This window comes from Oryza sativa, chromosome 3, assembly GCF_034140825.1.
Source record: "Oryza sativa Japonica Group chromosome 3, ASM3414082v1".
Lineage (NCBI taxonomy): Eukaryota > Viridiplantae > Streptophyta > Magnoliopsida > Poales > Poaceae > Oryza > Oryza sativa.
This window is the reverse complement of record NC_089037.1, coordinates 198,496-213,944: the sequence shown is the minus strand read 5'-3', so window position 1 is coordinate 213,944 and position 15,449 is coordinate 198,496. Positions and strand designations below refer to the sequence as shown.

The 15,449-nt window shown below is 41.7% G+C and overlaps 1 protein-coding gene across 1 annotated transcript; it reads right to left on the bottom strand.

Annotated features, from left to right (window-relative positions):
- Positions 1–1,046: 1,046 nt before the first annotated feature.
- On the bottom strand, positions 1,047–4,296 carry LOC9271131 (protein NRT1/ PTR FAMILY 6.3). The gene is made up of 3 exons (XM_015776750.3): positions 3,800–4,296; positions 3,152–3,714; positions 1,047–2,146 (listed from the first exon to the last, which is right to left on the bottom strand). Exons 1-3 carry the CDS (start codon positions 4,181–4,183, stop codon positions 1,324–1,326), a joined length of 1,770 nt encoding a protein of 589 aa, XP_015632236.1. The 5' UTR covers positions 4,184–4,296; the 3' UTR covers positions 1,047–1,323.
- Between the last annotated feature and the right edge of the window lie 11,153 nt (positions 4,297–15,449).

The window sequence follows — 15,449 nt, the reverse complement described above, 5'->3', positions numbered from 1 at the left end:
ATTACGCCCAGAGAATTGGTAATACACGATTGCTTTTTCAAACTTTGTTGGCGTTTTTTATGATTATTTGTCATTATTAGCGATTATTAAAGCATATTTATATGTTTTACAAATTTTGTGATAATTAGTTGTAGCAATATTGAAAATTTTTTGCTTCAATAAATACCAACAATTACTAGTGAAATTAACAAAATATTGGTAGGGCATAAATTGGCATCAATCCAAACATGCCTTAAAAGGAGGAGGGCTGTAAGCCGTGGCCTTTTGCTACAAAAGTTTTGGATGAGGCGCACAAGGACGCAAGAGAGAACATGCTTAATTAATTGGAATAAGTCCACTAGACATCCTTCGTCTTTACATCGTTATTTAATTGACACCCACCTAAACTATAATACCAGAAATCTTCACCCCTCATCTTGCCATAACCGTTCAACTCAGGTTCGATTACAGTATGAGGGTTGGTTTTGCCGATATGGCATCTTAGTCAGCAAAAACAAAAATTTTAAAAAAACATAGGACCCATATGTAAGCAGAATTCACCTCTCCCACATGATGGCGAAGATGGAGTAGAAGATGAGGGCCCTACGTGAGCGCGCAGGTTGCGTGCCCTTTGGGATGGGCCTGCATGTCTCGTCACTGATGGTGTCATGCCGGCGTTCCAGCGTTCGCGTTCCATAGACAGACAACCGTTTTTAGGTGAAGTCTACTTACATGTGGGCCTCATGTTTTTTTAAATTTTCTTTTGCTAACTAGGTTGCCACGTCAACAAAACCAGCCCTCCCTACTGACAGTCTGGCATGGAACCTTAGTTGAACGGTTTTGGCTAGATGTGGGGGGTTAAAGATTTATGGTATTACGGTTTAGATATGTCAAAATTAAACTTGATGTATAAAGCAAGTGGACTTATTCCCAAATAATTGGATCGCTCGCTCGCTGCCGGCCGGTCCAATTAATCGGCCTAGCTAGGAAAGTCGGCCCAATATGCGTTTCCTGCCTGCAGCTGCTGGCCAGCCAGAAAAAAATGGATGCAAGATACACAGTTAGCATAGCATCTGTTGAAACATGGCTCTAAAGTTGTTCAAGATGAAACACACGCACAGCTTGACAAGTTAATTATAGTACAAAGCGGCTAATTACCTGGATGCGTGCGTATATAGTACTTATAAGCTAGGCTAGCTGCCGGTTACATCGATGATTATATATTGGTTTCCTCACTTTTTGTAAGCTTAATTATACTATTTGCCATTATATTTATCACGAATCAATGGTAGTAGAGTAGATATCATGCGGGGATGAGGAGGTCGTCGACAGAGCTAGCGCTGATTATATATGTATTATTCCGGCGTCGGCGAGGCGCTTCTCCCTGTAGACGTACCCCCTGGCTGCTGCTGCCACGAACACCGCTAGGTTCACCACGCTGATCCCACCCAGCAGCCAGTAGAAGTTGTCCAGCCTTCCCTCGTCCAGGTTGTCGGCGAGCCATGGCCGCCGGGACTCCGCCGTGACCTTGTGCACCACGGTGACCAGCGCCGTGCTGAAGAAGAAGCCCAGCGAGAGCGTGCTCAGGAACAGGCCCGTGCTCATGGTCTTCATCCCCTTGGGGCACTCGCGCAGGAAGAAGTCCAGCTGCCCGATGTAGGTGAAGGCCTCGCCGGCGCCCACCAGGAGGAACTGCGGCAGGAGGTAGAACACCGACAGCGTCACGGCGGCGTCGCGGCGCGCGCGCTCGGTGAGCGCGGCGGCGACCATGGCGAGGGCGGCGAGGAGGAGGCCGACGAAGATGCGGTGGAGCGGGGAGAGGTCGTACCGCGGGTTGGCGGTGAGGCGGCGGACGAGCGGGGCGAGGAGGCGGTAGTATAGAGGGACGGTGAGGAGGATGGCGGCGACGAAGAAGACGGTGAGGGAGCCGGCGGGGATGACGAAGCTGGTGGAGAGGCGGCGGTCCATGACGGCGGCTTGGGAGACGGAGAAGGTGGTCATCTGGGCGTACACCGTCCAGAAGAGGATGGTGGTGGCCCACGTCGGCAGCATCCGCACCAGCTGCTTCACCTCCTCCACCTCCGTCACCGTGCAGCACGCCGCCCACCTCTTCCTCTTCTTCGCCTCTGCCGTCGTCGTCTCCACGATCGCCGCATGGTCCAGGAACCTGCACGCCCGCCCCAATATTACTCTCTCTCTTTTCTTCAAACAAATTATCCATCCAATTCAATAGGGATTGTTAGACATATACTACCTCCATTTAACTTTGATCAAAGTCAAACTGTTTTAAGTTTGACTAAGTTTGTAAAAAAAATTATAACATTTTTAACCCAAGACAAATTATTATGAAAATATGTTCAATTATTGATTTAATAAAACTAATCTGATATTATAAATATTACTATATTTGTCTATAAACTTAATCAAATTTAAAGTAGTTTGACTTTAACAACGAGATAATATCCTCTCGAGGGATGAAATAGCTTCCCCGTATATAGTATATGCATGCATTTCGGATACATCAATCGATCGACACACCGGCACTACTATATTAGATTTAACTAGTACTAGCTAGTGGGGAAACTATTCTAAATATTTTCTCGTTATTTGCATGCCATCACCTAAATAGTCATGAAAGAAATTTTAATAATATATATTAATATGTGATAAATTACTCTACACGAAAGCAAGATCAAATTTATTTTCTTCCGTGTAAGTTGCTACTAATCCGAGAGATTGACAAATTACTCCAGTTAAGAGGGAGGATGAAGCAGAATGTCAATCAGTAGTGTCCAAAACTAATTAATTATGGCTGTGCATGCGTACCTAGCATGGGCAACAGGGCAAGGCGGCCAGCCGCACTACAAAGCCATAATTTTTGGGCTCCAAATTCTAATCCACTTCGTTAATAAGTACTATACAGAATTGAAAGGAAAAAAGGTACATTTTATCCCAATACATGCATGAGGTCAGTCCAGTGTGCTTAAGTACGTCGTACAACCTTTACCCTTTTTTTAACAAATATTTTCCTATATATGTATGAAAAATACAGTATATATTGAATTAAGTACGTTGCATATATGATTTTTTTATACAAAAAAAATGGCCCCCATTTCATATTTCAATTCGTACCGTACCGGATTAGAAGAGAATCGGAAATTCCTTGACGTACCTGAATTGTTTGGAGTGGGGCAGCTTTTGGTTGGGCTTTGCGGTGGTGTGGGCCGAGTCGTCGTGGTTGAGCATGGATGGGTCGGACGGCAGTGGCAGGTTGCGGTTAGTCCAGGCGGCGGCAGTGACGGCGGCGATCTGAGTGAGGGGGCTCCCCAGCAGCTTCTTGAAGCGGTAGGTGGTGGTGCCGGCGAGGAAGAAGAGGAGGCCGGTGAGTATGGCCACCACGCAGATGCCGTATCCCCACCGCCGCCCTACCTTGTCCTGCACGTACACCAGCACCGTCACCGCCAGCAGCGACCCCATGCTGATGAAGAAGAAGAACCAGCTGAAGAAGCGCGCCATGCTGCCCCTCTCGCCGCCGTCGGACTCGTCGAACTGGTCCGACCCGAACCCGGACACGCTGGACTTGAGGCCGCCGGTGCCCAGCGCAGTCATGTAGAGGCCCAGGTACAGCACTCCCAGCTGCGTCCCGTTGGCTGCCGCACAGCCGCTCCCGCCGCTACTGCACGGTGGCGGACGGAGCCCTGGCGCCGCCGTGGAGATGGTCAGGACGGCCATGCCCTGCAAGTATTAGCTAATTAACATGCATGAATACAACATGATATATATATGGACAGAGAGGAGAGGAGACGCCGTAACAACGTACGGCCGCTTGGACGGCGGTGAAGATGGCGATGGTGAGGTAGCGGCCGAGGTAGGTGTCGGCGAGGAAGCCGCCGAGGAGGCAGAGCATGAAGGAGGTGCCGAGGAAGTTGGTGACGGCGTTGGCGGAGGCGGCGCTGCCGAGGTGCATAGTCCCGGTGAGGTAGGTCACCAGGTTGACGGCGACGCCGAGGGTGGTGAGCCGCTCGTTGAGCTCCACGCACAGGATCATCGCCGCGCTCCGCCACCCGCCCGTCGACCCCCGGATGGCACCCCTTCCCTTGTAGTCCCACGCCTCACCCACCACCTCCTCCTCATCATCCCTCCTCTTCATCATCTCTACGACATCTGGATCCTCCTCCTCCACTACTCTCGCCGCCACCGCCATCGATCGATCGATCGATCTCTTCTTCTTCTTCTTCCCTTGTATATCTCGTTCGCTCTGCTCTCTCGATCCACTGCTCGTGCCGGACACTCATCGAATGTATGTTAAACGATCGAACCAACGATATAAAAGCTAGCTACAGGCAGGCAACAGCGCTTGCACGGAACAGAAAAGACGATGATATACAGTACACAGAGTACACTAAGCTAGCTAGTAGGTTGCTAGTTCCGTCATGCATGTCATATCTTATTATACGTTTACCAGGTTATTTTGTTCTTTACGTGCCGACCTCCACACAATGCAAGCTAGTCAGTCACTCAGTCATACATGCTGCCGACTTAATTACCATCAATTAATTCTTCCGATCCATCTCTACATGCATACTCCTATTTCTCATCGCAGCAACAAGCTAGCTAGCTAGCTGTTCTACACACTTACCTAGCTACCACACACATATCTAATCTAATCTTAGCTACCTACCTTGGAATTTAGTACAATGTTCGGAACAAGGATCGATATGATTAATCAAAACTACATTGTACCGAATGGGCCGACGTTCGGCGGGCCCTCCAATGACCACCAATTAATTTAATTTTTCAGTTAATCGCTCATCCATCTTATTATTACAGCAGTACTAGTAGTTTCTTTATCTGTGAATTACTATGTACGTACTCCCTCCGTCCAAAAAAACAAACCCTGGTTTCCGTGTCCAACGTTTGACCGTTCATCTTATTTGAAAAAATTATGAAAAAAATTAAAAAGATAAGTCACGCATAAATTATTAATCATGTTTTATCATCTAACAACAATGAAAATACTAAGAGTAAATTTCACATGGGGCAACAAATTTTGACCAAGATTTCATAATGGGCTAGGGTTAAATCAATGTTTTCACTTAACACCATACATCTTTACATAAGTTTTCAGTTTGGACTAGGGGTGAGCATAGCAAGGGAATGTGAGAAAACTTCATATGATTTACACATGGATAATTATAAAAGACAAAACATTTTATGTTTTCTTCCTTCTTTTTAGTGTGAGTGGTAATTAACTATTTTCTGTTTTATTTTTATTCATTTGCCCCTATGTATAGATCATTTTGTGCCACTTTTAAACATATTGACATCATTATTTTAGTGTGATGTGCTGAAAAAAGTTGTTTTGTGATTTGCTATTTCTTTCTAAAGATATTTATCTTAATACCATGGAACTAAAAATGATTGTTTGAACTAGCTTTTCTCTAACAACTTCTATTAATGTGCTCAACCCTAGTCCAAAGTGCCAACTAGTGCAAAGATATGTGGTGTTAAGTGAAAAGGTTGGTTTCGTCCTTGTCCATTGTGAAACTTTGGTCAAAATATACGGTGCAATGTGAAATTTACTCAAATACTAATTATAAAAAAATTTCATATAAGACGGACAGTCAAACGTTGGCATGGAAACCCAGGGTTTGCTTTTTTTTTTGGATGGAGGGAGTACTCCACAACTACCCGCCAAACATTTGCTAGAATTCAATTTTAGACGACGGCTCAGATATATCACGTCAAGATTAATGCAATTTTCTCCCTGTACGTACATCCCCTTCTCCCGTACAAGACGACGCTCCATCGCTTCCTCCAGCACCTGGCCTCTCCCCATCCCCTTTCCACCCGACACTCCAACTCCAAGCCCTAAATCGATCTTGACTAGTCAAGTCATCGTCGGTTGTCTAGAGCTGGAGAAGGAGTACTGTGGCACAAATCACCACCGGTGCGCCGGAGCTAGAGGAGAAGGAACCTACCGGCACGAATCTTAATGCGGATATGATGATAGAGAATCCGCATGAAATCCTTCCAAAAAATATATATATATGTCCAATGAACGTTAGGAAATCCATATACTATGTCATTCAAAATAGTTATTGATATACCATAGTACGTATTCCTTAGTCACTTTCTAACGAGGACATCACTAGATCGGATATGACCATGACTACCTTATATATTTATAAACTAAATATGCATGTCTTCTATGTGAGATTTGTCTATTATATATTTAAACAAATATTGTTGTGCTATGAGTTTTGTGTGTTCTTGCAGAGTTACTTGGGTGAAGGAAAAAAGATCAAGCGCAAGGAATACATGGATGCTCAAATAAATTTTTATTGGGGACCAAACCAAGACCTTCACCAAGCCTATTGTAACATTAATTAACACGTCACTTTTGGTCTATAGAAAGTAAGATATGAAGTTCTATATGTTTCGGATTCAGATTCGGGTATTCTGAAAGTATCAACTTCAAACAGATCTAGCCGCTGATTTAGAAGGAATCTCGAGACTCATAAGTACTTGTTGGAAAGCTTATGAAATCTATTTTCATATGGTTTTGGTCCCACATTAAAATTTCTACCGATCTATCAAGAATCTACAAAGCAAGAACATGCTTCATCTAATCTGAGTCTAATTTGCGCCTTTGGTCTTGTAATTGTATCTTGAGCTAAGCCCAAAGATTGGATTTTGCTTACATTATTTTTGTCATTGCAATTTTGCTGCTAGTTCGGTTTGTGAAACCTCAACTTTGAGATGTTACTCATTTATTTGTATATTGAGTAGTTGCAATCTATCTTATTCTTGCTTGTATTTTTTGATTCGCGTGTAGGAATATGCCTTCCCGGCGAGGTCGATCGGACAGCACACAGTTGATAACAAGAGGAGATGTGATATTGCGATTGAAGGGTTCGGATTGTGTTGATCGAAATCCAAATCGTGTGTGTCAAGTTTCTGCCAAATCGAGAGTTATCAATACTAAAAGATCAGTACCTAATTTCTAATCGCTTTCCTACATAATAGGGTTACACATATTCTTTGGTAGAGTTATTAACGAAAACTTATCTCTAACACAATGCGTAATATATATGCCTAGCCTCACCCGGCCCCTCATGACTACTCCCTCAATTATAAAATAAACAAACTTCTAGAATTTAAAATTTGTCCAAAATAAACAAACTTCTACCTTCTTACCTACTATCGGTCAGCAAATCAAGAAGTTTTATCTCTTTATTACCCCTCACCTACCCAGCAATCAATATAACTTTACTATTAATTAGAGGCATTTTGGTCATTTGTCTCTTACCTTGTATTTACCTTGGGAAGCTATGGTTGGACTTTTTTTTTGGGTACATATGGATTACTATAGAGATATAGATATTCCTAGTTAAATATAAATGCCCAGAATTTAACTAGATGCATGCATGCGTACAAACAGTATCCTAATTAATTGTACATACAAATAATAATTAGCTACTTGTGGGAATTTAATTAATCGATCGAAATTGATATTTGAATATGTATATGATAGATGAGTACTCGCGTACTAGCTAGTACTCCTTCTATCCCATTTTAAGCGCAGCCATGAGTTTTCGTGTCTAACTTTGATCGTCCATTTTATTTAAAATTTTTTTATGATTAATATTTTTTTATTATTAAAAGATAAAACATGAATAATCCTTTTTTTATTGTACATGAATAATCCTTTAGTGGTGACTTATGTTTTTAATTTTTTTAAAAAAAACCAGATAAGATAAACGTTTAAAGTTAGAAAAAAAAATATTGTTGCGCGACGGAGGGTGTAGGTCGTAACTCAGTATACGTACACTTAATGAAACTGAAACTGAGTCAACTGACCTGATTTCACGTACGGTTATTAATCAACTAGCTATATAGGGACAAGTATGTACGTACGCATACGCATCCACATACACATTGTACTAGAGTAATTAACACACACATATATATAATCATCGTCGTTATTCGTAATGCTATCTGGAAATTTACTTTGCTACAAGTCCAGCAAATGTTTTTGTCATGTGCCGTATGTACGTGTTTGATGAGGAAGCCCCTTCAATTTTCTTGGCCTGCTGAGGCGCTGAGCGTACGTACGTACAACACTACATAAGTAGTACTGATCGAATTGAAGCTGATTGTCCGCATGCAGTCCGTACATTGAGGGAATTTCTTATCTACCCATCAATGCAACTTGATTAATGGGTACTATACGCTAGTACCCTTATACGAGTATGGTTTACCGTTCGTTTTCAATCCAAGGGCTAAAAATTCTGTGTGATTTGGTCATAAAAAAATTCTGTCCAAGGATGTATAGAGAGTTCCAAACACATATTGAGCATGTATATATACGCACGTATGTTTGTTGCTGCTGCACTGTTTTTGTTTATTTTTAAAAACTGAAATTCCACATAGACAGCCACGTACGATAAAGTTGTCATCCAAACCGCTGAGATACATAAATTGATTTGGTTTTAATACTTTTAGGCCGAGTTTAGTTCCAAAATTTTTCTTCAAACTAGCTTCTAACTTTTCTATCACATCAAAATTTTTCTACACACACAAACTTTCAACTTTTCCATCACATCATTTCAATTTCAACCAAACTTTCAATTTTGACGTGAACTAAACACACCCTTAGTATGTTCTATATCTGATTTTTGGGTTCAGGGCCAGATATGACTATGAGTCAATCTGGGGCTACAGTTGGGGGATAAGTAATGAACTGAAGGAAAAGAAGAGGACCAGCCCAGTACCACTTTACTTTAGGAAAAAGTCCACATTGACTCCCTTAAAAGTACGCCGAATCTAATTCATACCCCTTAACCAGAAAACCGGGTAGGATGACTCCTCCAACTATTAAAACCGGTACAATTTAACTCCCTCAGCGGTTTTAGAGATGGTTTTGCTGACATGGAGCTTTGACTCGGTCCAACTGGCTGACTCAGCACATGGGACCCACATGTCAATGTCACATTTTCTTTCTCACTTTCTTTTCTCTTTTTTTCCCTCTTTTTCTCAAGGCCGAAAATTTCCCCTCTGCCTCCGAACGGCACCACAAACCACCGCCGTTCATGAATACCTTCAAGGACGCCATCGATGCTCTTCTCCCCGCTGCGGGAACCCGGCCGGTGACGGATGCTCATGTGCCCGTGCGCGACAGTCCTTCTCCTCGCCCATATCGCCTGCTCCATCACCCCTACCACCTCCCAGCCGCTGCTCCTTGTCCCCTCTCCGCGTCGTGGGCGGCGAGGTGGGCGGCAGCCGCGGCGACGAAGGTGAGGTGGGTGGCGGCCGCGGCGGTCCCGAGGACCACACCACCGTGCTGGCGCCTCTTGCTCCGCGACAGCTCAAGCAGGAGTAGAAGAATAGAGAGAGATAGCAATAGCATCGCATTGATCGATCTGTTTCTTTTGTCTGCTTTGCTCCTTTCCTCACTTGTTATTTTCCTTGCTTGCTTTCTCTGCAACGAACGTAGACTAGCAGTAGCCAAGCAAGCATCTTCGTTCTTCATCAGTCAGTAAATTGCAACAACAACAACAACAAGAAGAAATTGGAGAAGATTAGGTGATGTAGTTGCAGGCATTAGTTGGATTGGAGTGGATGATGGAGGATGAATCCTTGTTTGTGCTGGTATGCGCCCTCCACCCAAGCGTCGCCATCACGGGGTTCTGCGCAGCCGCGGTGACTGCCCAGGCGGAGCCGCGGCTGGGCGACCCCGCGACGCGCGGCGGCGGACCGGCCTCCAGCGGAGCGGCGGCGACCTGGCCATGACCCATGAGGCGGAGCGACGAGACGGCGGCGTGGTCTCGGGGTGGAGTGGGGGCTGGAGCTCCGGCCCGAACGCGGGGAGCGGGGGCCGGATTGGCGGCGGAGAGCGAATGCGCTGCTTCCCGGCGATGAGCGGCCTGTGGTGTGCGCTCGGGCAGGCGTCGAGCGTGGCGCAGCTGGTCGGCGTGGACGCGTTGTGGCTGGTCTCAACGGTCGTGCAGGCGGCGTTGGCGGCGCGATGTTCACGGACACGCCGTCCCGTGTGGCGGCGCCCGGCGTACTCCGCCAATGGCCGCGACACGGGCGCAGAGAAGACATCGAAGCCGAAGACAGCCGCTGGCTCCTCTCGTCGCCAGCCACCGCCCACTACAGCGTCCTGGAGAAAAGAGAGGGGGGGGGGAGGGAGGGGGGTAAGAGAAATGAAAGAGATTTGAGGAAAACGTGACATTGACGTGTGGGTCCCACAAGCTGAGTTAGCCGATCAGACCAAGCCAAAGCGCCACATCAGTAAAACCGTCTTCTAAAACCGCTGAGTGAGTTAAATTAAACCGGTTTTAATAATTAGGGAGTCGTTTTACCTGGTTTTCTGGTTAAGGTATGAATTAGATTTGACATACTTTTAAGGGAGTCAAAGTGGACTTTTTCCATTTACTTTACTTAGGGGAATAAGTTACAAGTTAAGGGACCTCAAGTGAACTTACTCCTTACTTAGGGCACTGGTAGCAAAGCTATACAACCGGCCCACACTAACTATTTCCCACTCGATCTGGGCCAGCCATGCGTGTATTTTCATCTCGTAGTTGGGCTGCTACTCCCTCTAGCGGCCGCCGGCCGTGAGCTTCATTAAACTTTCAGATTAAAAGTGCAATTAACCTGGGGATGGCTAGCGCGCGCGTGCGCGCCGGGAAAAGAACCTGCCGAGCACTTCATTCCTTTAGTCTTAATTACGTATATTAGTTAATATACTTAACACTAATGATAGTAATTAAGAAAATATTTGAAAATTTTTTTGGGAGATCTTTTTACTAACATATTGAAATTTTTTGAAGTTAGATTTGAAAACTTTCTATATAAGTTTTTAATTTTAAAGTCAAATTTTAAAAACCTTCAACTAAGATTTGAAAACTTTCAACTTGAGATTTGAAAACTTTCAACTTAGATTTGAAAACTTTCCACTTAAGATTTGAAAACTTTCAACTCCGATTTGAAAACTTTCAACTCGAGAATCAAGATTCAAAAACTTTCAAGTCCAGATTTGAAAAAATTTGAAAACTTTCAATTTGAGATTTGAAAACTTTCAACTCGAGATTCGAAAACTTTCAAATCCAGATTTGAAAACTTTCAACTTGAGATTTGAAAACTTTCAACTCAGATTTGAAAAACTTTCAACTCGAGAATTGAGATTCAAAAACTTTCAAGTCCAGATTTGAAAAAAAATTGAAAACTTTCAACTTGAGATTTGAAAATTTTCAAATCAAGATTCGAAAACTTTCAAATCCAGATTTGAAAATTTTGAAAATTTTCAAATCGAGATTCGAAAACTTTCAAATCCAGATTTGAAAATTTTCAACTCGAAATTTAAAAACTTTCAAACTCAAAACATGCTAAAAGATAAAAAAAATCAGAAAAAAAAGTGAGGAAAAAAAGGGAAAAAACGAAGAAAAAAAAAAGCGTGCAGAACAGCAGAATGGCGCGCGCGCCGGCGCTGGGCCTTCTGGGCCTAAAACGCGCGCCGCCGGCGCGCGCGCGCCAACTAGCTTTTCCGAATTAACCTATACTAGTATATACTCAATAGATCGATCATAGAAACTACACACATGATCTCTCTCTCTATATATATAATGGACGGCAGATGGAACCGGGTGTACATACTCCTGAGTGTATATAATCATTTTCCTATATATATATATATATATATATATATATATATATATATATACATATATATATATATATACATATATATATATATATAAGTTGTTGGTTGCTATATCCAGATATATATATAGCTTACCGGGCGGGCTCCTGTTTATAATTAACTAGCAAAAATATATGTTTTTTTTTTGTTGTTGAAGGCCGTTAAGTGTAAACTTTAACCGTTAAGTCCTATATAAAAAATATCAAATATATATAACATCAAAACTCAGTGGTAACATGGTGCACTTATATATTTACGGATGCACTTATTTTAGGATGAAGGTATATTTTTTTTCTAGTACAAGTAGTAGACTAGTAGCTAGTAGATAAGTATGTAGGTGTCTTTCTTTTCCCTCAAAACAGAGCATGTTCACTTGTTTTTCTAGTACAAGAACGCCTGATGCCCTGACCCTAGCTACCTTTCCCACGATGCCAAGTGGATACGCGAATGCGAGGTGAAGCGGGGAACTTGCACGATGCAAAGCGCACAACACATCACACAGGCATCTATGATGGGCTGGCTCATTCAAACTTTTGCCCCAAACTAATACATGCTATATACTATAAGTTTTTAGTTTTTTTGTGTGCCGGTGCATACCCGGCACACCCCCTGGGTCCGCCCCCTGAGGCACACCATTAGTAGATGAGGCATTGTCGGATGCGGGTCTGGAGTCGTACGTGTAGGACTCTATCATAATATTAGTTAGGTTTCCAAACTACGGCTCACTTGATATTATAATGTAAGACATTTTAACTTTTTAAATTAAAATTATTTAAGTTTCACCGAATTTATAGAAAAACTTAACGGTATTTTTCAACACCAAACACACAGTGTTAAAATATATTAGTAGGTTTAATAAAACTAATTTGGTATTATAAAAGTCGTTGCATTATTCTATAAACTTGATCAAACTTATAGAAATTTGACTTAAAAAAATCAAAGTGTTTTAAAATAAATGGAGGGAGTATTTTATAGTTACGTTGTGATGATATATGTATGTTGGCAACGCAATATGTTATTGTGACTAATTAATTTGAGGGCTTGTTATAGCTTCACACATGCCTATATTGGTCTGTGCTTTAATTTGGTGGGAGGAGGAGTCTTTTGGTCTGTTAATGGCAATGTTAATTTTTAGGCGATGGGGTTATCTTTGGGAGCATTATCGAGACATCTTCCTCTTTCTCTTGAGCAAGACTACCCTTCAAGTGAAAATCAGTTCTATGATTCTTTAATTTGGACGGGTGGCGGCGACGTTTTTTTGGCGTCGTGATCGACCTTAATTACAGGACAAGTTGTTTGGGAGGTCCCATTTTTCCTACTTCCATTCAATTTGAGCTTCGTTGGTACGGTGCTCTTGGAAGTCTCTAATGCGTTCACGCAAAGGACAAGTGTATTCTCTTCTCTCTCTCGTCCTCTTCCTCGATAACCCGTAATTTATTGGTGTGGATGGCTAGGAGTTTATACTTGCATGGTTCTCTGCTACAGATGTTGTTGTAGGACAATGTGTTTGTACTCTGAGTGTTGACGCCTTGATGGTGACCGGTTACGTATAACGGCAGTCGGTTTTGAAGCTTTTTCATACTCCCTCCGTTTCAAAATATTTGACACCGTTGACTTTTTAGCACATGCTTAACCGTTCATCTTATTAAAAAAATTTGTGAAATATATAAAACTATATGTGTACATGAAAGTATATTTAACAATAAATCAAATGATATGAAAAGAATAAATAATTACTTAAATTTTTTGAATAATACGAATGGTCAAATACGTACTTAAAAAGTCAACGGTGTCAAATATTTTGAAACGGAGGGAGTATTTATGTAGGATTTGTCAGCACGTGGTGCTCCGTTATTTATTTTTTCCCTGTATAATACAAGATTGTTGCTATGGGATATATAGGGAAAAAATAAATAATTGAGGCTCCATGGTGTCTGGGCTCCAATCAAATTGAGTATATACCCAATTTGAATTAGTCTGAATTTTTTTTAAAATGTTTAGGTATGAACATTAACTTCTTTACTAACAAGTTCAAATAAGTTTGAACTGAGTTTAAACATCTTTTTGTTAGATTTTGGTTCTAGGTATATAACATCCAAACATATAATTAGTTAGGTATTTAATAATGAATTGTGAAATAAAGTTGAGTTTGTTGCTAGGTATAGGTATGAATCAAATTCTTATGTCTAGGTATATACTCACCATTTGAATTTTTTTAAAAATTTAAGAGAATTTATGTGTTTCATACCTTGGAGCTCAGGCACCATGGAGTCCTGCGGTTCGTTTTAAAGAAAAGCTTATCGGAATTGTACTGTAGGACTTATCTTTAAAATGGTAAAGCGATTTAATTGTGTTATATCCATCGATCTTAGTTCTTAATTACTGGCAACATATATATACTCCCTCCGTTTCACAATGTAAGTCATTCTAGCATTTCCCACATTCATATTGATGTTAATGAATATATATATATATATATATATATATATATATATATATATATATATATATATATATATATATATATATATATATATTCACTAAAATCAATATGAATGTGAGAAATGCTAGAATGATTTATATTGTGAAACGGAGGAAGTACATTGTACGTAATTAACTATATCATGGCCATGGTGAGGTGGTTGCTGATGAGTCGTTGGTGGTGCGTGATGAAGAATCGAAACGGATATATGGGGCCGGGGCTCACAAAGTCACAAGCCGGGATATATATGGCCACTAGCAGCAGCAGCATGCATATGGGCGGTAGCTAGCTAGTTGGAGGGAGAGAAGAAAGGCCAAAAGCCCGTGAACGCATGCATGCTAGCTAGCTATGGACGGATTATATTGATGCATGCATGCATGGCATGGGTCCACCACACAACAGATACAGATCGATCTCGAGCATGCAATGGAGAGAAAAAGACCAAAGCAAAAGCAGCTCTTGTGATTGATTTGCAGGTTCCACGGGTTGAAAGTGACAAGATCGATCGAATATATATGTATATGTTCGTTAGGGCACCCGCAATAATTATCTATAGGCTCTCTACAAGAGATCATGTCAGCATATTTTACTACTTGAAAGAGATTAAATGAAGAGAGAGTAAAACTATCTACTAACCTGTAGATAGTCTATAGAGAAAAACGAGGCAATGGATGAGAGAGCTATAGATACCCATGTAGACATACTATTAATGTGGTTTACTATTAATCTAGTCTATTGCTGAGATGTATATGTTTTATAGAGATCACCTTACTTTATCATTGCGGGTGCTCTTATAACTCAGCTACTACTTAGTAGTACTACTAGAATATGGCCCTCTTTGTTTAGACTTAGGCTTATTGGTCTAGACTTTTAAGTCAACTTATTGGCTTATATGATTTATAAGCCAGTGGATTTAATGTCCTAAGTTTAGTGGTGGAGTCATACATCTATCTCATATAAGCCAAAAAAGCTTCTCCAACCTAGCTTTTGGCTTAATAGTGTTAGAGTGGCTTATGGCTTCAAAAAAGCTAAATAAAAAAGCTGCTTGTTTGTTTTGGCTTAGACTTTTCGACTTATAAGTTGGCTTATAAGTCTAAACAAAGATGGCCTATATATATATATTAGTTTCATCTGTGCCCTGCATGCTGCGGCCGGGCTTATTGTTAATATTGAAAGCTATATATGAAAGTACGTGCGGACGTATATTATAGATGGATCAAATTAACGCACACGTACGATGGATGCATGGGTTCTCAAGTGAGGGATACATGCATGCAT

Coding starts and splice junctions, on each gene's coding strand:
- LOC9271131 (XM_015776750.3), bottom strand. CDS start 4,183: ATGGCGGTGGCGGCGAGAGTAGTGGAGGAGGAGGATCCAGATGTCGTA. Junction 3,715..3,799: donor TCACCGCCGTCCAAGCGGCC/GTACGTTGTTAC, acceptor TAATACTTGCAG/GGCATGGCCGTCCTGACCAT. Junction 2,147..3,151: donor CCCCACTCCAAACAATTCAG/GTACGTCAAGGA, acceptor GCGGGCGTGCAG/GTTCCTGGACCATGCGGCGA.